Below are 25,764 nucleotides of genomic sequence, written 5' to 3'. Positions count from 1 at the left end.
ATTGACAAGAAGTTAAATTAACTAAATATAATAAACGTAATAACAGATTGCTCGAAAACTGTATAACGTAAAACTCTATACTACCTACCAAATTTGTACTATTTGATCTCCATACAAAGCTATGTATTAATCCATTCCATATAACGAATTTCTCTATACCGAAAGAAAAAAGGACACTTCAGGTAACAAAGTATGCCAACAAGTTTTCCTAATATTATCCGGCCTTTCCTACCGACACTTTCAAAATTATTTTACAAAACTTGAGGTATTTTGCAAACTAACAAATGACATGTTTAGTTAAGCATAATAAAATTGGTTTCTTGAATGTCCGAATGGCAAAAACTAAGATTTGGCTTGGACAAAATCCCATCTATACAGAACTTTCGCTACCGTCTGAATTCGTAGCGGCATCTTCAGAAAAATATTCTCGAGCACAGTTCAAATGTTTGATTAATACTTCTTCGAAATCACCGAGATCGTGTCGCGTTATAAAACAAGATTTTAATAACGACGTTTCTTTTGATGTCTATTCCTTTTGACGTTACGTTTTCAATGAAATCTAACAAACCGTCCTACTTTTGCGGAGGTGTTTCTTTTGTCGAAAGATTCGGATATTTTTCGACGTCAAGCACACCGAATGCAAGCCTTGCAATTAAGTCACATTCCTATGTACATTGCTTAACTATTTACCTTCAACAAGAGCCAGTTTTTGTTAAAGTTTTTTAATAAAAAAAGGATTGATATGGTGGTAAATGCTGTTCTAGTTACTAATACGTTATGTAAAAGTAGTTGCTGTATATAAACTACCATCAGGAGATATATATCAGATATGGGTGGTATCGAGGAAATGAAATACTCGGGGCGGACCAAAACTAGCAATGGAGAACGGCAGCTGGTTACTTCATAACTGACCACAGGCATACGTCAAGAGACTCTGGCTGTGACACACCCTCAGGCAAGAATCAGGTAATGATTCATACGGTTGTGGTACAGCGATGAGGAAGGCAATGGAAACTACCTCATAATACTCCCAAGAACAGTCATAAATGGCAGAGAGTACTATATCTCATAGAAATACTGATCATAGGCTTCGGAACCCAAGGTTCGGCAGGGGAGGTAATGGCAGGGCTTCCCAGGTCGTCAGCCAGCGAAATCCCTGCACGACGGGGGCTAGAAGGCCACTGAAAATATGCAGGAGAGTCTTGGAATGTAAGAACAATGTACCAAGCGGGAAAGGTGCATAATGCTATTCAAGAAATGATTAGAATGGGAATTGACATAATGGGGATTAGTGAAATGCGTTGGCCTGACTCTGGAAATTCCACAATTGGAGAACATAAGATCTTTTACTCTGGGAACGAAAACCAACATATAAATGGAGTAGGCATAATTCTGTCCCAAGAGATACGAAAATACATCACAAACTTTATTCCTGTCTCGGAAAGAATAATGGCCATTCAATTAGAAAGCGCTCCTGTCAAGTTGAATATTATTCAGATATATGCCCCAACTGCCAATAAAACGGATGAAGAAATCGAACAGTTTTATAAATCATTGACAGATGTCCTAAAGCAGTTTGATAAACACGATATGGCAATAACCATGGGTGATCAATGCGAAGATTGGAAGAGGAAAATCCGGCGAACTCATAGGTGGATTCGGTTTGGGATCAAGGAATGAACGCGGTGACAGATTAAAGCTCTTCGTCGAAGAAGAAGAATATGTAATACTTAATACCTTTTTTACCCTACCGCCGCGTCGACTATATACCTGGATATCGCCAGATAAAACAGTGAGAAACCAAATCGACTACATCCTTGTGAATAAAAGATTTAGGCATAGTTGTCTATCCGCGAAGACTTTCCCTGGCGCTGACATCGAATCGGATCATTGCTTTTTGACGGGAAGATTCAGAATCAAACTGAAGACTGTGAAAAAGAAAACAGTTCGCAAGCAATGGGATATGAGAAGGCTGAAAGAGGAGGAAACACGGAAGAGAGTGACGAACGTACTGACATTTAAACAACTAGAGGAAGTAGATAACACAGGGGAATGGCTGCAAAAAATGTCTGATTCGTTCGGGAACATCGGGAACGAGCATTTGGTCGCAAACAGGGAGAAAAAGAAAAGCTGGATGACCGATAATATTCTAAAAGTTATGGAAGACAGACGGAAAGCAAAAAACGACGACGCAAGGTATAAAAATATTCAAAGAGAAATAAGACGAGAAATATAAAGTGCAAAGGAAAATTGGCTTGGAGCAAAATGCAGAGAAATAGAGTCGTTAGAACAAAAATACGACACGTTTAATATGCACAAGAAAGTCAGAGAAGCGGCCGGAATATACAAAACTAATACATCTGGGACACTACATGATGAGAACGGCAAACTGATCACCGACGTCAAAGAGAAAGTGAACACTTGGAAAAATTACATAGAAAACCTTTTTACGGACACCAGGCCAGAAAGTCCTCCAGATTTTAACAATGTAGACAGGCTACCAATAACAGTAGACGAGGTCCCGAAGGCTGTATCCCAGCTAAAAGACAACTAACAAGAGTATTCAATAACATATATTCTACCGGGGTAATACCGAAGATGTGGTTAAAATCGACTTTTATACTTTTGCCAAAAAGCCGTCATACAAAGAGGTGTAATGATTACCGGGCCATCAGCCTTATGAGCCACCTCCTCAAAGTCTTTCTGAAAATAATATACAGGAGAATTTTTAAACAATGCGAAGATCAAATGAGCCGCACACAGTTCGGATTTCGAAACGAAGAGAGGCTCTAGTTAGTGTTCAGGTCCTTTTCCAACGGTGCAGAGACGTCAGTTGCGATGTGTTTGCCTGCTTCATCGACTACCAGAAAGCCTTTGATAACGTGCAACACAACAAACTTATTGAAATTGTAAAGGAGATTGGATTGGGCGAACAAGACCTACGAATAATTGCCAACTTATACTGGCAACAAACCGCATTTGTGAGCATCGAAGGAGAGGAATCGGAGGATACTTTGATAGAAAGAGGGGTCCGTCAGGGCTTGTGTGCTGTCGCCTCTACTTTTTAACGTATACTCGGAACGAATTTTTCAGGAGGCTCTGGAAGACACGAACAGTGGGAATAAGATCAACGGCGAGTATATAAACAACATACGATACGCAGATGACACGGTAGTGTTTGCTAACAGCCTAGAGAGTCTCCAAGAGATGATGGTTCGGGAGGTCGAGGTCAGTGAAGGATACGGGCTTTCTCTGAACTTTAAGAAAACAAAATATATGGTTGTGTCAAAAACCAACAACCATGTTGGCCAACTCTCTATAAATAACCAATATATAGAGCGAGTTCAGACTTGTGTTTATCTCGGAACCAAGATAAGTGAAACGTGGGATCACTCTCTGGAGATCAAATGCAGAATAGAGAAGGCCAGAGCCGCATTTCTGAAAATGGCAAAACTATTTAAATGCCATGATCTATCACTGCCAACTAAGATCAGACTATTGAGGTGCTATGTCTTTCCAGTGCTACTCTACGGGGTGGAATCCTAGACTTTAACTGAGGCTGCCTGTACAAGAATCGAGTCATTTGAGATGTGGTTATATCGACGCATTTTAAGAATCCCATGGATCGACCATATAACCAATCTTAGGGTCCTAGAAAGAATGGGTAAAGACAAGGAGCTGCTTAATAAAAACACGCAAGCTTGAATATCTGGGACACATAATGAGGAATAACGAGCGGCATGACTTGTTGCAGCTGATTCTGCAGGGCAAGGTGGAAGGCAGGAGGAGGCCTGGTAGACGAAGGATATCGTGGTTGAAGAACTTGCGTACATGGTTCAATACAACATCAGTAGGCCTTTTTCTTGCAGCAGTTGACAAAGTACGCATTGCCATGATGATCGCCAACATTCGTAACGGATAGGCACCACAAGAAGAAGAAGACATGAACTGAAGTGTCTTAGAAATCCTTACAGATAAGCCAAATAAGGTTACAGGCATTGCAGAAGATTTTAACATAGATTTTAAGCCTAACAGTGTCATTCTGTCAATGATTCACTAGTTTAATGTGTTCCAGACAATATATAACAGATATTAGTGAAACATGTTATGACATATAAATTAGTTCTCAAAATTGAATAACAAAAAGCTACTTTTATTGAAAAACAAAACTTTATTTAAAAATTTTATTCGATACCAAAACGAAAGATATAAAAATAGAAGTTGATAACGATTTGTTAGTAAATATAGGAGCAGACAATTACAAGACAAAAGACAAAACGTTTTAGCACACAAATAAAGTTTAATCAGTTAAAAATGTGTCTGTGAATGAGGAGCTTTATAAAATAATAAAACAATTCAAAAACATTGAATAATAACAATAAATTTGTTGTTAATAATAATAAAACAAATATAACACTATTAAAGACGAACAAGCGCAATGTAGTTGAACCAAAGTTTTTAAACCTAAATAGCAATGAGGTAGACCTTAGAAATAAAAACAAATTCTTAGGGATGTTTCAATAAGGTAACGTACGATGTTATGGGTAAATTTAAATAAGGTGTGTTATACTGTTCGGTTTCTAAAATACTACATATAGATTGATATTGAAAAGGTGATGTGTCATGCAAAATTTGAAAGTCACATTAATTTTTGAATAGTGCTACATGGAATTTGTAGACAAAGAAATTATATATTGTACAAAAGCGGGCACTGAGAACAATTCTTGGTTTAGAAAGTAGACTGTCTTGCAGAAGAAAGTTTAAATAATTCAAAATGTTAACAGCTACGGTAGGGTTCATGCAGCAATTTGTAATGTTAATTTTTAAAAATAGGTCCCTTTTTGCCACAAACTGTTTTAGGATTCCTCATCTTCGATTTACAGCGCCTCATTATGGAAGATTGTAAGTGTTGATATTTTTGACACTCTTTAAATAGTTTTCGATGTTGCTAGAGCCCGCAGTACCCTCATTAACTGTAAAAAATACGTAAACATAACTTGTTATTACAAAGTGCCAATCATTTAAAAAATACCCTGAAAAGTGTTGGAATGTTTTCAAACAGACTTTAGACTAGGCACAAAAATGCAAGACACCCCATTAAGCCGATTTCGTATTTCAGAGTTATTGCGAATTTAGGACAAGCCGTAGAAACTACTAAATCCCTCATTCGGGTCATGCGGTTACATATTCATAACACATTAAACCCGCCAAAACAACGTGATCTTTAGCGATCGTCCTCTTACATGCAAATTGGTAATTTGTATAGAGCGTAGAGCGTAAGATAACAATAATAAGCTTTCCGCGTTATTATTTAGGTCGCCTAATAATGTTTCGAGTTGGATCCATTAAGGATGGCCTTAAATGGATATAGGCCCACGGTTAATAAAGGTAATTTAGCAGTTTGATTTGAAAAAATAAAAACAATTACTTACAAAATCATTTAATATATTAAGGTGAACAAGTGGAAGAAGTATTGAAATTTAAAAAAAAGAGATTTTTAATGTAAACGAAAATTTTCCATTGAAATGGTATTTATTAACAAATTTTTGAGACCCGTAATCCCGTACCTCTCATAGTGCTATGAATAATTGTTGAAGTATTTTAGTTCTCGGGTCCTAAGTGTGAGACTAAGCCGTAATTAACAGGAGTAAGAGCGATAGAATTAATGTTTTTTTTTTTTGATGTATAGAACTTTAAGTTGGCATTGATTTATTCTCAGTTTGATTTGGCAATTCATCATAAACAGACTCACGCCTGAACAACGCTTGCAAATAGTGCAATTTTATTTCGAAAATAATGGCTCTGTGCCGAATACGTATCGCGCACTACGTCCATTTTATCGTCGACAAAATCGTCCATCAGAGCAGTTAATTCGATTAACCATGGAACGTTTTCGCACCAGGTTTACTCTATCTTATTGATAACTCGCATCCCCAGAGACGCCGTACGGTGCGTAGAGAAGAAGCTATTGCTGCTGTAGAGCGTAGCATTGAGGAAGACCCGAATGAGTCCATCCGCCATCGAGCACAGGAATTGGATCTGTGTCCATCCACTTTATGGAAGATTTTGCGGAAGGATCTTGGTTTACGTGCTTACAAAATCCAACTCGTGCAAGAATTGAAGCCAAACGATCATCAAGTAAGGCGTAGATTTGTCAAATGGTCCCAAAACGAGATTGCCGTTGTTCCCGATTTTCATAAGCGAATTTTGTTTAGCGATGAAGTGCACTTCTGATTGAATGGCTACGTCAACAAACAAAACTGCCGCATTTAAAGCGAAGCTAATCCTCAAGTGTATGTCGAAACACCGTTACATCCAGAAAAACTGACTGTTTGGTGCGCTTTATGAGCTGGTGGAATCATTGGTTCGTATTTCTTCAAAAACGATTATGGTCAGAACGTTACAGCCAATGGTGATCGGTATAGAGCTATGATTAATAACTCTTTCATTCCTGAATTGAATAACCATGATGTCCAGGAGATGTGGTTTCAACAAGACGGCGCAACATGTCACACAGCTCGTGCCACAATCGATTTATTGAAAGACACGTTTGGTGACCGCCTAATTTCATGTTTTGGACCTGTGAATTAGCCTCCAAGATCTTGTGATTTAACACCGCTAGACTACTTTCTGTGAGGCTATGTAAAGTCATTGGCCTATGCGAATAAGCCACAAACGCTTGACCATTTGGAAGACAACATTCGCCGTGTTATTGCCGGTATGCGGCCACAAATGTTGGAAAAAGTCATCGAAAATTGGACGTCCAGATTGGACTACATCCGCGCCAGCCGTGGCGGTCATATGCCATAAATCATATTTAAAATGTAATGCCACAAGATTATCTTTCGGATAAATAAAATTCATGTCAATCGAATAATCCATCGTTGTTTTATTGCAACTTAAAGTTCTATACATCGAAAAAAAACACCCCTTAGTTAGCAAAGCGAAAGAAGTATGGTGATTTTATTAATCTCGCCTTGTTGAAGCTTTCATTTGTGTACTTTCATCTTAAACACACTCTGTGTTGTTAATACTGTCAGATTTGTTTTAAAAACTTATATTTATCGTGAGGCCTTTTCCATTCAATATTACCGAAGAAATGTTGTTACCATTATTAATTTTACATATCAAATTATTTATTTGGGTACCACACAGTTTTTACCATTCCAGAAACATATTTTATTAAATTTACACTTAATTTTACAATATATTTGACAGATAACACCTATCCACTTTAGATCTTTTCTTTTGGTATAAATGTTATTAATTCTCATATGGTAGTTGGGCTATATGTAATAAATAATTGCTACAAGTATAGCCAAAACAATACTATTAATTCTTAGTTGAAGCTTAAGGATTAATAGTCGCCCATACAATACTGTATTTATTCCAGTATCTTGCGGTAAAATGATAGGTACTATTTGGGATGTTAATAAAAACCAAATTACATAAAGCAAACATTTTTTTTTTATTATTTTTGCCATTTAGGAATGTTATTTTTTTAAAATGATGTCTTTTAAATGATGGCCATTATTGTCGATGCACTCTTGTAGGTTCTCGCGGAAGCGCATCATTACCCGATGGATCATTTCTTGGGAAATTGAGGCAATTTCTTGTCTTATGGCTGCCTTTGATTCTTCCAAAGTCCTCGGACGATGTGTGAAAACATCAGGTGAACGTGGCGGCCAGCCAAGATCACCCCGTAAAGACACCACTTTGTTTAGGAACATTTCTTGAAGAAGATTTAGTGAACGACGCGTTGTGTGCGATGTAGCACCAGCCTGCTGGAACCAAAGATATTCTCTTTGATCGTTGTTCAACTCGTTCACTTTTGGACGCAGGAAATTGTTAAGCATATCAAAATATCGATCTCCGTCGACTGTTACCGTTATTCCATCTTCTTTGAAAAAGTAAGGACCCCGCACGCCGAACTCCGAGATTGCACACCAGACGGTGACTTTTGGACTGTGAAGAGGTCGCTCATGAAGTTCCTGTGGACTATTTGCTGACCAATAACGGAAATTTTGCTTATTTACGGTACCCGAGAGGTGAAAGTGAACTTCATCGCTAGACATGAATACAGCGCCTCTGGGAATGTTTTGAAGAATATCCCGGCATAAATTCGTACGGGTTTCAAAATCTCTTGCGCTTAATTCCTGCACTACCATCATTTTGTACGGATGCATTTGGAGTGAGTTGTGTAAAATTCTTCGAACACTTCTATCGGGAATTTCCAAAGCAGCTGCATGCTTACGAGCTGAACGCCTGGGAGACTGTTGTACGGAAACTCTTACTGCATTCACATTTTCCGGTGTTCTTACTATCCTTGATCGGCCAGTAGATTTTCGGTTAAGCGCAGAACCTGTTTCCCTGAAGTGCAAAACCCACCGACGAATTGTTCTTCTATCCGGAAGCGCGCCATGCCGACCAACATCAAACTGATTACGAAAGGCGCGCTGCGTCGCTAATACAGATTTCCCATTTCTAATAAACTCCTCGACAACGAAAGCCCTTTGCACTCCGCTCCAAACCATGTCGATAACTGAAAATTGCACACTTTTGTTTGCCTAAGGCGAGTGCGTACACAGTGTTGCCGGTTTTACAAACAGAACAGCCACTATTTGAAATCCTGCCTACCTTTTTGCCGCACCCTGTATTAGGATCACTTCAGTGTTGACCTAGTTAATTAGGTGTGGTATATCTGTAATGTTGTACTCAAACTCTCCGTTTGAAAAGTCCGGCACTTAAAATAATTAACCAGACGACGTAGCAACAAAATTAATTAAAATTGTAATAACGTATTTGTAATAAATTAATTATGTAAAAAAGATTTACAGTGTCTGCGTTACACTTCTGTGTAATATACTGAAATTAAATGAATTGTCTTAAAAATAAAGAGAGAACGATAACCCTATTTAGTTCCAATATTTGTTATCGTCTCTTATTTTTTGTCTTTTTTATTTGTATCTATTAAATTGGAATCGGCATCAATTTCTATTCAAAAATCAGAAGGTTTTATGAAATAAATTACAGCTATAATTGGTAGAAAATATCCTAATACCCCCAACGTACAGTTTGATATATTACTTCACTTGACTTAAATTACTAAACCAACTTAAAATCAACTTTTTTCTTCTTGCAGAGCGTTGCAATGAGCCGCTGGGCATGGAATCTGGGAAAATTCCAGACGAAGCCATCACGGCCAGCAGTTCGTACGTTCCAAACGTGGGACCTCGCAATGGCAGGTAATTTTAGTTAATAGTTTTCATCTTTCATGCCACTTCGTGAGAGGCAAAGTCACGAACAGTCGTCATCCAGTTTCATGTAGATTTCCGTTCGACCAGCGGACTTCTGTTAAATTTCAAAGTGACCCGTTTATTTTGATGTGACTTATTATTGCGCTGCTTGTTAGACAACGTAGGGCCAAACGGCAAGCGTATTTTAAAGTTTCAATTATCTCATTTCGGTAAGCAACTTAATAAATTGTCCCAGAGAACTAGCGATGTTTTAAATCACTATTATAATTACAAAAAAAAATTAAAACGTTTTTTGCAAGTCGCCAGTCGCGGAAAGTTTTCCGCTCTTTGTTTTGGAGAAATTGCTCTCAAAATGATGTAACGCTTGATAAGGAAATGAGTGTCATGCTGTGCAAAGTTGTGCGTCAATAAGGTTTCATATTTTGCAGTTCTTTGTTTTAACCAGAAGTGTATATTTACTCGAATTGGTAAACTGACTTGCAATGTTGAGCGTGCACAAAACATATATTCCTTTTAGTTTCAATAAAAAATAATAAGCATGATGGTGCTATTTTTCTGTAGTTAAAAGCGTAAATACACCAAGCCAAGACGCACTTTCCACCTGTCAGTGCCAACATATGTTGAACATATTAATGAATTAGAAAACTGACACATTATGAAAAATTAATATAATCCTTTTTTATAATGTATTGCCCTCTCGAATAAGCGTATTAGCCTTAAAAGGGAAAAAAATGTTAATTCATTTGTGTTCGGGTGATAGACGTACTTTCGGCGCTCTTTTATTGAAGCAATGATATTAAGGTATTACATTTTCGACATTTTGGAATTATGTTTTCATTAGTTAGTATGAAAATGGAAAGGTGATATGTTATTTCTTACTATGTCTTTTTACGTATCTGTTCTTTTCAATTGAGTAACTGCAGAATTACAAAAAAAAAACTTCCAATTTTTGAAAATAATATCAAAGCCTCACGTAGGCTTAAAAGTTATTCTTATAAAATAAAATAAAATATTCTTTAAACTCTGCTTAAAATTGCTGACCGACATGACGGCATCCATCACGAGTCTAGAAGCAACACAAAAAAGGACCTCGACAAATTGGTACACATACACAACGGCATGTAGCATGTTCCAATTATTGTCGTCCACGCCAGATGGATACGCTCGCATTATGTAAATTTTTAAGTGACCACCGACATCGTCCGATTGATATTACGTCAATGTCCACAGTCAGTTGCTGTCCAAAGGGACGCTATCTGCGACTGGTTCAATTTAAACTGCATGTGTACACATGCAATCATTATGGGGGTTTCTAATTAATAACGGCTCTTAATTGAATCTAGTTCTGTGTGCTTGATTATGCGCTCACTTCTCAACACCCGACCGGTCCATCGTGACGCGCGGTTTTGCCCCAAGTACTAGTACGGCGATTATCAGAAGTGGGATGATATAAGCCGTTCGGCATTTTGTGGTGAGACAATTAAAAAAAATGCGGACAAAATTACATTTTTTTATTTAATTTACATTGTTACATTTACATTTTCTAAATATAATAAACATGAAAGTATGGTAAACAGTGCAGCATTGCTTCATTACTAACAAAAAAAAAACAAAATGTGGTGTATAAATAATTTTAAAAAGTGCACTGTCTCTAAATGCGTCTAAATAATTTTGATTTAAAAAAAGAAACTAATAATATCAAAGAATAATACTACAAAAAAGAAAAATGTTCAGAATATTATGCATTTTTTAATTTCTATCAGGTAACCAACTGTCAATTCAATATGCAGATTTGGTGTTTTTTTGCATATTATGTTACACGTCATCAGAATGTGGATTTGGTTCATTTATAAAATAATTTGTTAGAAATCACTTTTTGTGGGGAAATTTGAATTGTCGTGGGTCTTCAGTTCTATTTGAATCCTCGTTTTTAATTGCACACACCCGATATTCGTAATTGTTCATGTCACTTCGCTGTATTGCATTCTAGTGAAAGTGTATTCAATAATTTCTTTACATATTTACAACTGAAGCAAGAACAACAAAACAGAATCTAAATCAACGATAATTACAAACAACATATTACGAAATTATACTGGACAATGTAGAAAAGGTAAAATAATGCAATCAATCAATGTTGAGAGAGAAATATTGAGAAAAGCCAAAAAAAATTTATGTGTGTAAAAGGAAAAGAAAGGCAAACCTTCTGTATACGTATTCATTCATTCATTCCGGACAAGCATTATTAACAATTTGTTACTTTAAAGAATAAAAAAATTTCCCGCGCTAACCCGAGCACAAAGCACAGAACACACGGATTAATAGAGTAGGCACAACTGTCATTTAAATTAAAACAATTATGTATGTATATATATATATATATATATATATATATATATATATATATATATATATATATATATATATATATATATATATATATATATATATATATATATATATATATATATATATATATATATATATATACATATATATATATATACATATATATATATATATATATATATATATATATATATATATATATATATATATATATATATATATATATATATATATATATATATATATATATATATATATATATATATATATATATATATATATATATATATATATATATATATATATATATATATATATATATATATATATATACATAACTAATAATAATATGTAATAATAATAATATAACTAATAATAAGTAATAATTACAAAATGGAAAACAAGGAATTAAATTTATTGGGGTGGTAGCAAATTGTCGAATGTTCAAATTGAAGAAAATCCCGAAAGGCAGAAGGGGTGCTTTGTAAGAGCGGATTTTTTTTAAACTTATTTCAGACCTCTAAACAGTTAACAATAAAACTAGCCCTGAAGCCTTACAAAAACAGTAAGAGAAAAAATATGTACATTATTCTAGTAAAATGAAATATAATAATATAGTATTCTATTTTTTTTTATAAAGCCTTTAAGGTTATGACACATTTTCTTGGTAGTGCCCTTTAATAGAGTTTGTGGTATTTTATTAATCACTTGAATGCTTCTGTATATTGACGAGTCTTGTTTCTTTTTGTTCCTTGCATATACATTTCTTAACTTATCGTTGTTTCTTGTGCTATAGCTGTAACACTGTCCATTTCCAGTCAATTTCACATTTGTTTGAATCAGTTTGTTTTGATTTAAGTAAATAATTTTGTTTGTTCTAGTATCTCAAGTTCACATATTTTTAAATAAAGTAGATTTGTGTAGATTTCTTCATTAGATATATGAAAGTTCATTCCAAATATTACTTTAGGTGCTTTATTTTGTAACCTTTGTAATTTATTTAGCGGTGCTATGCTGGTGTTTCCCCAGGTATCTCAGGTGTGGCTCTACGAAGCTGTTGTAAAGCAGCTGTCTTGTTTTTTGGTTGAGTTGATGCCAACATCTTTTTATTGCACCTGGCATTGGTACAGTTTTATCAATTAGAGTCTCAATATGTTTATCCCAAGTTAGATTTTCAGAGTTAGTTATGCACTCTTTTGAGTGCCTCTTCATTTATTTTTACATTTAGGTTACAAGGTGCTTTTCCCTTCTGTTTTTTGGAAGTCTTTAAGGAAAGTCTGTTATAGCACATCCACTCAAAATGTTGCTGTAAATCTTTATTAGCAAGTTGCTGAAGTTGTTCCGCACAATCACCCCACTAAACTAATGCAGTGTCATCAGCAACTTTGAAGTACCTTGCGTTTAAGTTTGCATATTTTAGGCTTTGTACATATAGCAAATACAGTAGTGGCCCTAATACTGCTTTCACTATTTATTGTTGTACAGTGCTCTCTGGCTGTGGAATAAGATTTAATCAAGTGGTAGCACACCCCGCCAAGTCCCATTCGCTCCCATCATTCGGGATTTTCGACAATTTGTGGTGTTCCCAATTTATTTGCACATATCGGAGTTGAATATGAAATACTGAAAAAAACGATTCTACCTATCTTGCTGGTGTTTTGAACATTGCAGGATATGTGTGGGCAAATTATTATTCTAAAGTCTGACAGGACCTTCTTGGCGTGTTAACTTCATGGATTCCTTTAACGTGGCAGATACCCATTACTTAAACATGTTTCGAACTTGGATTTAACAACGTCGAAATCTGATTTGACCACAATAGGCGATTCCAACCGGGCTCGTTGCTCTGTCTGCCTAAAATGAAGCGTCGACAAAGATGCAACGAAAACTGTAGAAATACTTGAGACAGATTAGGAAATTAAACCGAACGGCAACTCGAGGAGGGTCCTCCACGAGTATTAGCAATTCAAATGGGATTTTTAACAACTTGGGAGCAATTCGAGCTTATATTTATTCTCGTCTGGCATAACGGCCGGCGGGAAAATAATTGGGAACCACAATCTATTTAGTTACATCTAAACTGATGTTTCCATGGCATTTTAAAGAAGTTTGGCAAACGTATGTAATAAAAAAAACCGAAAGGCCAAATAACATCTTTAGCTCATACTAGTCCCATTCAAATTTAATAAATTATAAATGTCCAAAAAAACAATAAACATTCATTCATGTACAAAATTGTATATCTCGAGGCGTGTGAATATATCATATTTCTGACGCTGTCTACTTTTTGAACTCATTTTCGATGACATTATTAATAAAGGACTACGTAAAAGTACGTGAGTGAATTATTTATGAATTGTAGCAGCAGGAGTAAACAGTTCTTGTGAAACTGTTGGTGACATCCATCGATAATGATAAATAACTTAGGTCTTTATTTTCCCGAATACAATACGTAACTATATAAACGAAGGCGACGATATTGGCAAATATACCCTTTTTAGAAAATTTTGGCAGAATTATAGCTAACGGACCATGTATATTGGAATCACAAATTGGTTTGTATGAGGATTAGATCAGCTATGAAGAGACCTTACCTTAAGAGTAATAAAAAGCGAGCTTCTTATTGCAACGGTATCCAAAACATTTTGAATGAATGTTTGAACGTCCCAATGACATTCTGCCCAAATAGGACCAGAAAATCTCTTAACGCAGCAATCTATGTATAGATTACTTTATAAACACCCATGCACACTATTTTCGCAAATATTTCTTTCTACTTTATTCAATCAGATTAAAAAGACCTCCTTCTCTTTCTCTCTCTCTCTCTCTCTCTCTCTCTCTCTCGTCATGTCATTAATATCAATATTTCTAAAACGCTTCAACACAACAACGATATGAAGGATCCTGCTCAGCTTGCTTTCTCGGATTATTGTTTGGATCAGATATCCTTAGGAGCTAAAACCATCCCTTGAGGTGAGATATTCAAATGACAAGGGGTTAGAATTAATTGAACTACATACGCGACTGTTTACTTTCGCGCCGCATCCTTCAAAAAGCGAAAAAAAGATGGGGAGAATCCCGAAAGGACTGGCTGAAAAATGACGTCTACGTTTTCCCTGCGTTCCTTCGGGAACGCTTACGGACCGAACGTAACAGTATGCAATTTATCAACACATATTAGCGCGTTCGAAACTGTTTTGCAAAAAAAATCATAATCCTAAGAGTGTAACCAAAATCTCCTCGACGCTTTTCTGACCCCAGGGAGTAGCCAAATCAATATTCTTTTTCCTGTCGAATTTTTCCTCAGAGAATACGCGAAGTATAATCCAAATTATGTCACTTTTACCTGTAAATTTCCCTAAGAAAAGTTAGTTCCACATTAGAGAAATCGGTCCCTGTTGGATGTCATTTGTACCCCTTATTGCATTTGATATAATATGCTACCGCAGGATGTCAAAGATCAAAACAAATATTTCTATTCATAAAAAACTGAATATTCGGGACCGTGAAAGCCTGACTGACAATACAGAGGGCACATTGTGTTCCAAGGAAAAGTAGACGGCAAGGTAAGGTAAGCCAATCAAGGGCCTTACAAATATGTCAGTAGCAGAAGTAATAAGATCAATGGAGGATAGAGAAAATTTGTACCATGATTTATTTGCTATACTGGAAAACGATCTACCACTAGGTCGCAAAAGTGTGTGTGCTTCCCTAAAATTCTAAATCACAGTAGTTGCAAAATACCTATTACAAATTGGGAAATAATAGACATAGAGGAAAACTGAAAAGGTAATTATAACGTTGTTTTTATTTTATATTTTTACTACCAAATTACTATAATGGAGTACCTTAATCAACTTCAGTACTGGCATGATACTATCAATGCGAATTATCAATTAGGATTCCAGCAAATAATTTTCAGCTCCTTTTGTTCAACACGTTGTGGGTATGGCCACTAATACTTCAGAATTTTCTGTTATATACGAAATCATTAGATCTCTTTGTGAGACGTAAGTCATTTTAATTTTTAAAATTTGGCAACATGGAAGAAGTCTTTCTCTCTGATTTTAAGAATAATGTTTTTTAAATCTCCCTGCTGAGATTTTTTTTTCTTTTTTCAAGAACACTAGAAGGAGAGAGAAAAATGGAGATGAGCCAAGACACAGATTTTAGGTAGTTTGATTTAGTTAGGAATGAGGAAGGGTAGGGTGATGGAAGAGCAGTGTAAATGACCTTTGACAGATTTCGTTAATATGTACCTTAATTTTTTTTATCTAAATTGAAATGTTAGATTGACGAAATTGGTTGCTGAACCGGTATAGCATATCTACTAAAAACGAAAGAAAAAAACGCGACAACTGCCATTTTCGCAAGCGCTATGACCGCTCACTGAATATTCGTTATAGTTCGGCCGATACGGGTTACAACTGGCCGAAAAACAAATCGTAAAAGTTACCGAGCCGCCCGACCGGTAAATTTAATTCGCAATTTTGATACGGCGAAATTTGAGAGGGAACACGGAAAATCCATTTCCCGAAGTGTCCGCGCCGACGTTATATATTCGACCACAAACGTTCGAAATTATTTATTTAATTGACAAATTTATCTAATTGAAATTAGGAATGTGTTCCGCCTACTGCGCATATAATTATACGGTTCGATTCGGTCAGGTAGAGAGATGCAAAGAAACAATATCGTCCCATCCAGCGGATAAATTATGCAATGAATGCAGAAATTGTGCAATTATTTAGGTTGATGCCCGATCATATGATCATATCAATTGTAAAAAAAAGTGTATTTATTATTTAATTTGTGTTGAAATTGAAATGGTGACAAAAGTTGAAAGTTACAAATTTAAAATTGAAAAAAATGAAATTCAGCAAGCGGGTGCTCAGTACTGGGCACAAAGAATATAACGAGAATCTCTTTAAATGGACAAACAAAGATCTGGGGCGCTCCAAAACGGAAACCAGTTAAATGAAACCAATTTACGAAAATAAACTACCAACAAAAACGTGCTCTAAAATCTTAAAAATATTTATCGACCTTCAATATTATTTAATATTTTTTTATTCTCAGCATTCAAGTTTTCGTGATAGCATCCAGTCTGTTTTAATTCACAAATCAATTTTTGCTACCAATGTAAATAATTGAAACTCTTTTAACTTTTTCCGAGTATGCTGCTATTCCAGTGGACCATCCTTCCATGAAATCTTGCCTCGCGTTTTAACCAACGTATATTCTTCATTTATTTCGTTCTGTTTTCCCTTCAAATACTTCTCTCAAATATAGAAGCTCGATTTCAAGTTAAATTTGTCCATTAGATAGGTGGATCTATATTAAAAACACATTAGGAAGCTTAAAATGGATCAAAGACTAGGACACATTTTCCGGTTGTTACCAAAAACATAATTTTAAATGTGTTTCTGTTTCTCAAATCGACATCTGGGGAAAATGGAGCTATAAAATTAACGTCCGAGATGACGAAAATACCGTATTCCACAATACGTGACATAGTTGTCAAAAACGCGGAAGATCATAGGGTCCCAAAAAGTCTACTTGACATGCACCAGGCCGGAATAGTGAGACGGTTGATATATGATGCGTATCAGAACAATATTGTTTTATCAATTATAACTTTACATGAAGAGTTGCTTAGTGTTTTGAACATTGACTGTTGCCAAGGGACTTTGCGTGCGTTCGTATGAAGAATTGGATTTTATTACAAAACTATCAATAATAGGCAAATTTTGATGGAATCAAAATCAAAATAAATTCGTGCTAAAACGTCCTCATCATATATTCAGATGAGACCTGGTTTGATAGCCACGATACCGCCAAGAAAGGATGGACTGCTGGTAACAGCAGGAAATGTTCTTTGGATGTGCCAGTTTCGCTGCGCCAACGAATTATCAAACTTCATGCGAGATCTGCAGCTGATTGGGTAGATAACGCTTTGTTGTTTTCTGAAAAAGATGTCAAAGAAGCAGAAGTTGACGAAAACATGACTGCAGGCATCTCTCTGATGATATACAACGCCGGCTACCATTCTGCACAAGCGGAAAAAATACCGAATTTATCATCGACTAAAGAAGTAATTCAAAATTTGTTTGCAGCAGTTGTTGAAAGTTCTTAAGACGGAAACGTTTAATAAGAAGTAATGTGGATAAGTTCGCCATGGAGCGGGGATTGAAAGTATTCCGTCTTCCGCCATGTCCTTGCAATTTTAATCCAATAGAACTGATATGAGTACAGCTGAAACCCAATTTAAGAAATTGCGAAAATTTAGTTCTTGAGCAATATAATTAATTAGAAGTGATTTAGAGAAAATATCTGCTTCTGGTTGGAAAAAATATGTAGAACATGTCATCGAAGAAGAAAATGTCCAGTGGCGATAGTGATTATTGTTTTATATGGGTATATTTTTTTAGTTTGTATTGAAATTAAAATCATTTAATAATCAGCTAAACAGCACGGTGAGCGTCCAGATCCCAGCTTACAGAGATCGTCAGTCCCTTTTAAGCCGAGACGTTTTGCTAAGTAAAAAGAGGAAAAACGGCCTAGCCACCGACAAACAAAGCACCCTTTTCGTCTCTTAAATCCGCCCGTAGCGCTCCCGCTTCATCCGAACAAGCTGGACCCGATCTTCCCTCGCCGCGATGCATCACGTAAAGCTTATCCGCTAATTCACATTAAAATAATTTATAGTTTGCGGGAGAAATAAAACGTGCGGCCACCTGCGCGTTACGGGCTACCCCAATTATGCGCCAAGTTTCTAGTCTAACCTCCCGTTACCTTTAATCCTCCCCCTCGGATCCTATCGGGACCACAGTGGCGTCCGTTCGGGCCGCGCACCGGATTCGCGAGCCGCCGCTCCTAAATCAAGTGCTCGCAAATCCCCCGGGGACAATAATACGCATTTACTTAAAGAAATATGTACCTGCAGAGTTGTTTCGTTGGTCGGGAAAAACACGTCTGACCGGCGCGGCTGCGGTTAAACTGACCGCGTATGGCTCCGTGCTGAAATAAATCGGAGCGGTTTGGATGGAACCTGGGGCGGTATTCTTGGGTGGTGCTGCACGCGTGGTTAAGTATAAAAGAATTTGTGCGAATTGAATGGTGAAATTTTGAGAATACCAACATTTCGACCTGTCACCCACACTCCCTGTGCTGCTCGATTTAGTGGGCATCTAAAATCGTTCTCTTTTTGTCTCCGTATTATTTAAAAACTCTCTAACTCATTAAAAGAAAATATACCTTATATATCCCTTTTTGAGACCTTTGAGATAGGGAAGCGAGTCGATTGTCCCTGTGTCTCTCCAGGATTCTGTGTAAAAGCTTATAAGGGGTGTATAGAACTTTAAGTTGCAATAAAACAACGATGGATTATTCGATTGACATGAATTTTATTTATCCGAAAGATAATCTTGTGGCATTATATTTTAAATATGATTTCTGACATATGACCTCCACGGCTGGCGAGGATGTAGTCCAATCTGGACGTCCATTTTCGATGACTTTTTCCATCATTTGTGGCCGTATATTTCGCAATAACACGGCGAATGTTGTCTTCCAAGTGGTCAAGCGTTTGTGGCTTATCCGCATAGACTAATGACTTTACATAGTCTCACAGAAAGTAGTCTAGCGGTGTTAAGTCACAAGATCTTGGAGGCCAATTCACAGGTGAAATTAGGCGATCACCAAACGTATCTTTCAATAAATCGATTGTGGCACGAGCTGTGTGACATGTTGCGCCGTCTTGTTGAAACCACATCTCCTGGACATCATGGTTATTCAATTCAGGAATGAAAGCTCTATACCGATCACCATTGGCTGTAACGTTCTGACCATAATCGTTTTTGAAGAAATACGAACCAATGATTCCACCAGCCCATAAAGCGCACCAAACAGTCAGTTTTTCTGGATGTAACGGCGTTTCGACATACACTTGAGGATTAGTTTCGCTCCAAATGCGGCAGTTTTGTTTGTTGACGTAGCCATTCAACCAGAAGTGCGCTTCATGCGCTAAACAAAATTCGCTTATGAAAATCGGGAACAACGGCAATCTCGTTTTGGGCCCATTTTCAAGCGTTGTTCATGATGAATTGCTAAACCAAACTGAGAATAAATCACTTGACAGCCTTTAAATCGGTCGCCATCTTGAATAGTAATGCCAACTTAAAGTTCTATATATCGAAAAAAAACACCCATTATAGACACCCATTCAAAGCCTATGCTGAATTACGCAATATCAAAGCTATGTCCACCAGGGATGTCAGGTTCTGTGATATGGTTATTACACAAACAGCTGAGGTTTTGTCTAGTGTGTGTGGATTTTCGGATTTTTTCGGATATTTTCTTTTTTATCCCTGGCACATTTAATTGAAGCTCGCATATTATTGATTTTGAAATAGCACATCTTGAAGTTCTTCATTGATGCCAATCAAAATTATTAATGCAATTAATACAACGTATCTTAACCAAAGCTTGCTTCATTTTTTAAATGTTCTGCTTGTTCTCTTGAGTAAATATGGGTATAGATAATGAAAAATGCCAAAAAGATCTTAATCAATATTCATGCCGTAGCTAATGGGACAAAATCTTAATCCAAAGAGAAATATCTAAGCGCTTCTACCCGTTATTTTAGCGACATCTATATTAAGCAAATTCGATAAATGACAAATTCCCGAAGCTCCGACAAAACTCGCGTCGAAACGGGCGATTTTTAAGAGTCCGTAAAATAAATCAGGATTTACGCTCCGTAAATACAGAGGTTATTTGCTTCGTAAAATTTTACTGCTCCGCTCAGTTCATTTTCGATTTTCGCTATATTGATTCGGATAGATTCCGTCGCCGGGCGATTCAATGACGTTGTTGCGCGCATAACTCTCTAGAAATGCTCGCCAGTGCAATTTTATTCCGGTGGGTCGTTTTTATTTTAAAATAATCTGCAGCCACCGAACGCGGTATTCAACCAATGTAAACGTTGTCGTTTGTTTCTCCGCCTTTTTGCTTTCTCACGATTATTAATAAAATATTTCGATGAGCGTTCATCCTATTCGGCTCTTCAAACTATTTTACTTTGAAATTTTTCGTCTACGTTTAATGGATTGGAGTTGCCGCTTCTCCTTCAAGGCAGGTAAAAAGGCCTGACAGAAAATGGTTGGAAATTTCAAAAGAGCGCCGTTCCGCCTCGCCGTATTCGTTTAATTAAACATCATTTATTAGCTTGGACTAAACCAAACATGGACGGCTGAGATGGAATAAAGTTTTACATTTTTGGTAAAAAAGAACTAACCAGAACTATTTTCACGTACTACAGAAACCACGGACCAATTGAATAAACACATTTTTCAACTAAGCAAAATGCAAAAGGACAATAATTATAAAAAACTTTATTTAAAAGAAATGCCAGAAGACGATCTTGAACAAGATAATCAATTATTCTAAAACAGAAATGGCACAAGTTAGAGGAGGACAAACACGTCTGGAGAGAAAACAAACCCTTTTCAAAACACACAAAAAGAGTGTGTTTTATCAATCTCACTATAGTTTTAGTGGTAAACAAAACAATAATAACAAATAATTAGCACACCTTAGCAGGTTTTTATTTGCTCAATTAAGTTATATCAAATCGCGTTCCAATTTTCTTGCTTTTGCTACTCCTAATTTCACCAGTTGTATGTTAACAATAGAGAACAGAAAAAGCTTGCAAAAACTCCAAGTCAATATAACCAACTCTTCCAATTCTTCAGCCGAAGGGAGAGGATACCAAACGGTCTCAGAACCACCTCTGCTATACTACTTAATCACAAGTTTTTAAAGCTGGCAATTGATCTTTATTCTTAAGCATACAACTGTTATTCGTTTTGTCAGTCAATATAAAATCACATATTCCTTCTAAATGACATAAAACGCTCGGAAAAACATATGAAGATTGCACCCGGGATACGATCCGTTTTAGTCACCCCGGAGTTTATTTAATACCCACATTGGTCCTTTTGCTAAGCCCCGACCCTCGTAAGTGAATAATTTGCTCAGAAATTAATATGGTTGAACCGGGGGCGTTAAAAATCGACCCCGCTGGTGTGTGGGGCGATATTTCTTCTCGCCTGGAAATCCGCCTTATATTTAGTGAGGTCGGTAGTTTGCCATCATATTAATTACACCAGATTAGACGGATTAAAACGACTTTAGCGATGTTCATGACTTCGATAATAAAAAATTATTACAAAATTTACTGTGTGTTATTCCTAAAACTTTCTAGAACAACTCCTATGGGTATTACTTACTTATTGACTAACCAAGGCGTAGGTATTTATTATACACTGTGTCTCAGCGAAAGCAAAACAAAGTTTGTTCTTGAGAAGAAGAGTAATAGAAATTTAAATAAAACTTTAGCGTTAAGCTGAAATTGCTAAAATGGCCCGGTCTGTACCACTATTGAATAGTAAAGACGTAATTTAGCATTAACAGGACGTTAATTATTCAGAGCACTTTAAAAACGGGCCACGTAATCGTTATTATTTATTGCGAGCTGTATTTAAATCAAATTCCCGTATAATACCCAAGTGATATTAAATAATTTACGCGAATGTGTGCAAAGCAATTTGGTTCGTATTATTTTTGCGGCCCGACGCCATATTAAATCGTTTAATAGGAAATAAACAGACACTAAATTAATATAACAATGTGAAAAATTACGAAATAATTTATGAAATTTGTGGAATTTTTTAAAACCTATTTACAACTCCCCATGGCGCTAGCTATAGGTACTTTATTTATTATTAAACGAATTATGTTGAGAGCCAGATCTAAACTTCATATCTTCTAACTCCTAGCAGCACAGTTTAGATATTACGACTAAGAAATGAAAAAAAAACAACTAATAAATCTTGTATAGGGTGGTAGTTTATCTTGTAAAACGTAGATAAACGTTAATTGGGGTATTACATACTTTCAATTTATTTTAATATATACAGGGCATTTAATTTTTCATGGGCGAACATCAACTTTCTTATTTTAAAATGAACGCCTAGTATATTACCCTATTTTTGAATACTATACAAAACTCTAGACATATTTTTTGTCCAATGCCTAAGTCTACCCGTAATTGACAATTTAAATTTTTTATGCGAAGAATGACGTTTTTAAGACGGTAAAATATTTGCCAATTTCGTAATTCGCGTTCACTTCAGTAAATTTTATTGTAGAGAAAGGGCTCGAATAACGGATTTAATAAAGAATTTCGATACGTATTAATACCAAGTAAGCAAAAAATAAGAAAAAAAATGAAATTAAAAAAACTGCCAAAAAACTTTTTTTTAATGTTTGATTTTACAACCAATTTTTTTAATCTTGTCATATTTAGCATTAAAAATTAAGGCAATTTTACATAAGGTTTTACCTTTAAACATTTGTCCATCACAAGTAATATATGCTGTTGCCATATAAGTTCAGTTAGTGTAAGGTGTGAACAAAACAAGTGCTAGAACGCTGTCTGCGTGTGTTTTGTTGTTGATTACGGTCAGTATTCAAATATTCTTTGACACATTATTGATTTAGAGGAAAAGATTGATATGTTAGAAAGTTTCACATCGAACAATAAAAACCGGACCTTGGCGTTTGAATACAACAAGTGCTAAAGTGCTACCACTATGATTTACCATTTCGTAGTGGACCATAATCTTGCGCTTATGCGCTTAAGAAGATCCAAATATTATGTAAATATATCTACAGAATAAGAATAGGAATCCGCGATAACGTCGGTGCATATTTTATTAACCAACGACCAATAAGAAATCAACAGCTTACAAAGGATAATAATTATTGTAACAGTTGTTCAGCATAAAGTCCCATTAAAATACCCGATACCTTCTCTTCGCGGTTTGTGTTTGTAGACTAAATCTTTAAGTGTACCCCATAAAAAAAAATCTAGAGAAGTTAAGTCGGGGCTCCTTGGAGGCCAGGCGTAACTACCATTCTCCCCAATCATTTCTCTATACCGTGCATTTAAATTGGTGCTAAGTTCTTGACTTCTGTGATAAGGAGAACCATCTAGCAAATTAAATTTTGTTGTTCCCTTTCAAGCGCTTCATTTTCAATAGAGGGATGGATAATATATAAAAGCTCTAAGTAAACTTGGGAATTTAAATTGACAAAAAATACTGGACTTATTATTCTGAATTTCCAAATAGCGCACCATACTTTCACAGAAGTTCTACCTGATCTTATATTTCCCATATGTTTTTTATTATTCTTGTTGCTCCAATAATGGGTATTTTTTCGATACAAAATTTTAAGTCAGGTTATAAATATGGATTCATCTGGCCAAATAATATTAGCAAATATTAGGATTTTTTTCTTTTTCAAGGTTCCATATATTCTAAAGTGTTGGTAAATCCTGTCGAAAAATGAAACACCCTGTATATACAACAATAAAATAAATTTAAGGTTTGTAATACCCCGATTAACTTTTGGCTGCACCCCCTATGGTTTTTGAGATAAGGTAGTATCCCGCTGCTTTCTTCATTTCGTAGTACAAATCTCAAATCTACGTTCGAAACTCTTTAATTTGTCACTCAACATGCCCAGGCTTGCGTTACACACACTGTATATTTAATTGGTAAGGTACACTGGATACACGTCATGCTGTATACAGTGAAATACAAGGGGGTTTCGTTTAAAATATCAAATTATAGGTCATAGGCTAAATTTGATTGGTTCTCGAGAATTTTTAATTGTAGCAGCAGAAGTCTACTAGATTGAATATTTGTTATGGGAGACTGGGAAATGTGAAGTCAAAAGAAAAAGATCAATCAGAAGCTCCCATACCAGACGGATCGACCAGCTAGTTTGTCACATTCAGATTATTCCTTTAATTAATAATTTGAGCACAACGTAGAAGAAAAGCAGATGACGTAATCGCAGACCACAACATTGCCAATGCGGATCGAGGAAGAGACGACGAGTAACAATAAAAGCAAAAAGCTGATATGCAAGATTAAAATAAATGTTCAGGCGAAATCTCAATGTGTAACAACCAGTTTGAGCGTGCACGTTTCCGCCTTTTTATAGCCAAAGCTTTAATTCAAATGAAAAGTAATTCGAAGCAGAACGTGACCGAGCTTTAAACGCCCGGAATGTTTTCCCCGTCTAGACCGTTTGCCCGTAGAAGCATCCATTTCGTTACGTCTGTCAACAAAATGGCGATCTCGCCTAAACCTGGAGCTCGAGAAGGACGTCATTCGAAATTTCAGTAAAAAATAATTTATTATTTTTTTCTCCAATTTAATTATTTTGAATCAGTTAATTTTTACTCTTTGAAATGCAAGCTGGGAGATTTTTCCAAAATATGTTATATTGTCATTGTCAGGATTTACACAAATGTCTTACTATTATTAATGACAATTAGTAAACTAATAAATTTGTTTGTGAATTAAAAAAAAACGTGAGAATCAGTTGGTTTTTTTTTCTTGTTCTATAAACTTATTCTTGTTTTCGGTTAAGAGAAGACATTAGGTATTCAAATAAGTGTTTGAAATACAGGTTGCACTAATGTCCTTGTCATTTTCGACTCCTAATTGTTAAAATGTAATGCCCTATAGATGGACCCTGGTATCTTAAACTAGTGGTTTTCATGAATCGCGTATACGTATAATTAAAACTAACTCTCCCATATTAATTCATTCCACTTTTTTTGCACTTTTGGATTAAAAATTAACACGGCGTTAATTATTAAGGGCAATTTAGAAACGGGACACGCAATCGTTATTATTTGTTGCGAGCTGTAGTTAAATCAAATTCCTGACCAGACAACTGTTATAATTATTAAGGATTTATATAATTAAATTTTATTATTTTTATTTTTTTTAATTTTTATTAGTTCTTATTATCAATAAGGTGTCCCGCTTTTCTTAATACGCTGTTTGAAGCAAGATTTAAATTTAAATGTGCTATATTTTGACACCCACCCACAGGGTTCATTTTGGAAGTTAGAAAAAAAGTGTAAATACAAAAGTTTGAAGATTTTTGCTCTATTATCTTATGCAAATTTCAGAAAAAACAATCAACTATCGCAAGCTGTCAAAATGACAGCACAATCATATTTTTTAAATCGAATGCCCTATATATTAGTAGCCTAAATCGTAGATCCGTT

At 35.8% G+C, this 25,764-nt stretch overlaps 1 protein-coding gene across 1 annotated transcript in view; it reads left to right on the top strand.

The window, feature by feature from the left end:
* The window catches only part of LOC132707058 (discoidin domain-containing receptor tyrosine kinase B-like), a 210,254-nt gene that overhangs the window by 114,265 nt on the left and 70,225 nt on the right, over positions 1 to 25,764 (top strand). Inside the window, exon 3 of the mRNA XM_060678712.1 lies at positions 9,143 to 9,245. Coding sequence (XP_060534695.1) covers positions 9,143 to 9,245 — 103 coding nt within the window. The remainder of the gene's footprint in view (positions 1 to 9,142; positions 9,246 to 25,764) is intronic.

Source organism: Cylas formicarius, unplaced genomic scaffold (genome assembly GCF_029955315.1).
Source record: "Cylas formicarius isolate icCylForm1 unplaced genomic scaffold, icCylForm1.1 PGA_scaffold_9__14_contigs__length_23061073, whole genome shotgun sequence".
In the NCBI taxonomy this organism is placed as follows: Eukaryota; Metazoa; Arthropoda; class Insecta; order Coleoptera; family Brentidae; genus Cylas; species Cylas formicarius.
This window is presented reverse-complemented; position numbering and strand designations above follow the sequence as displayed.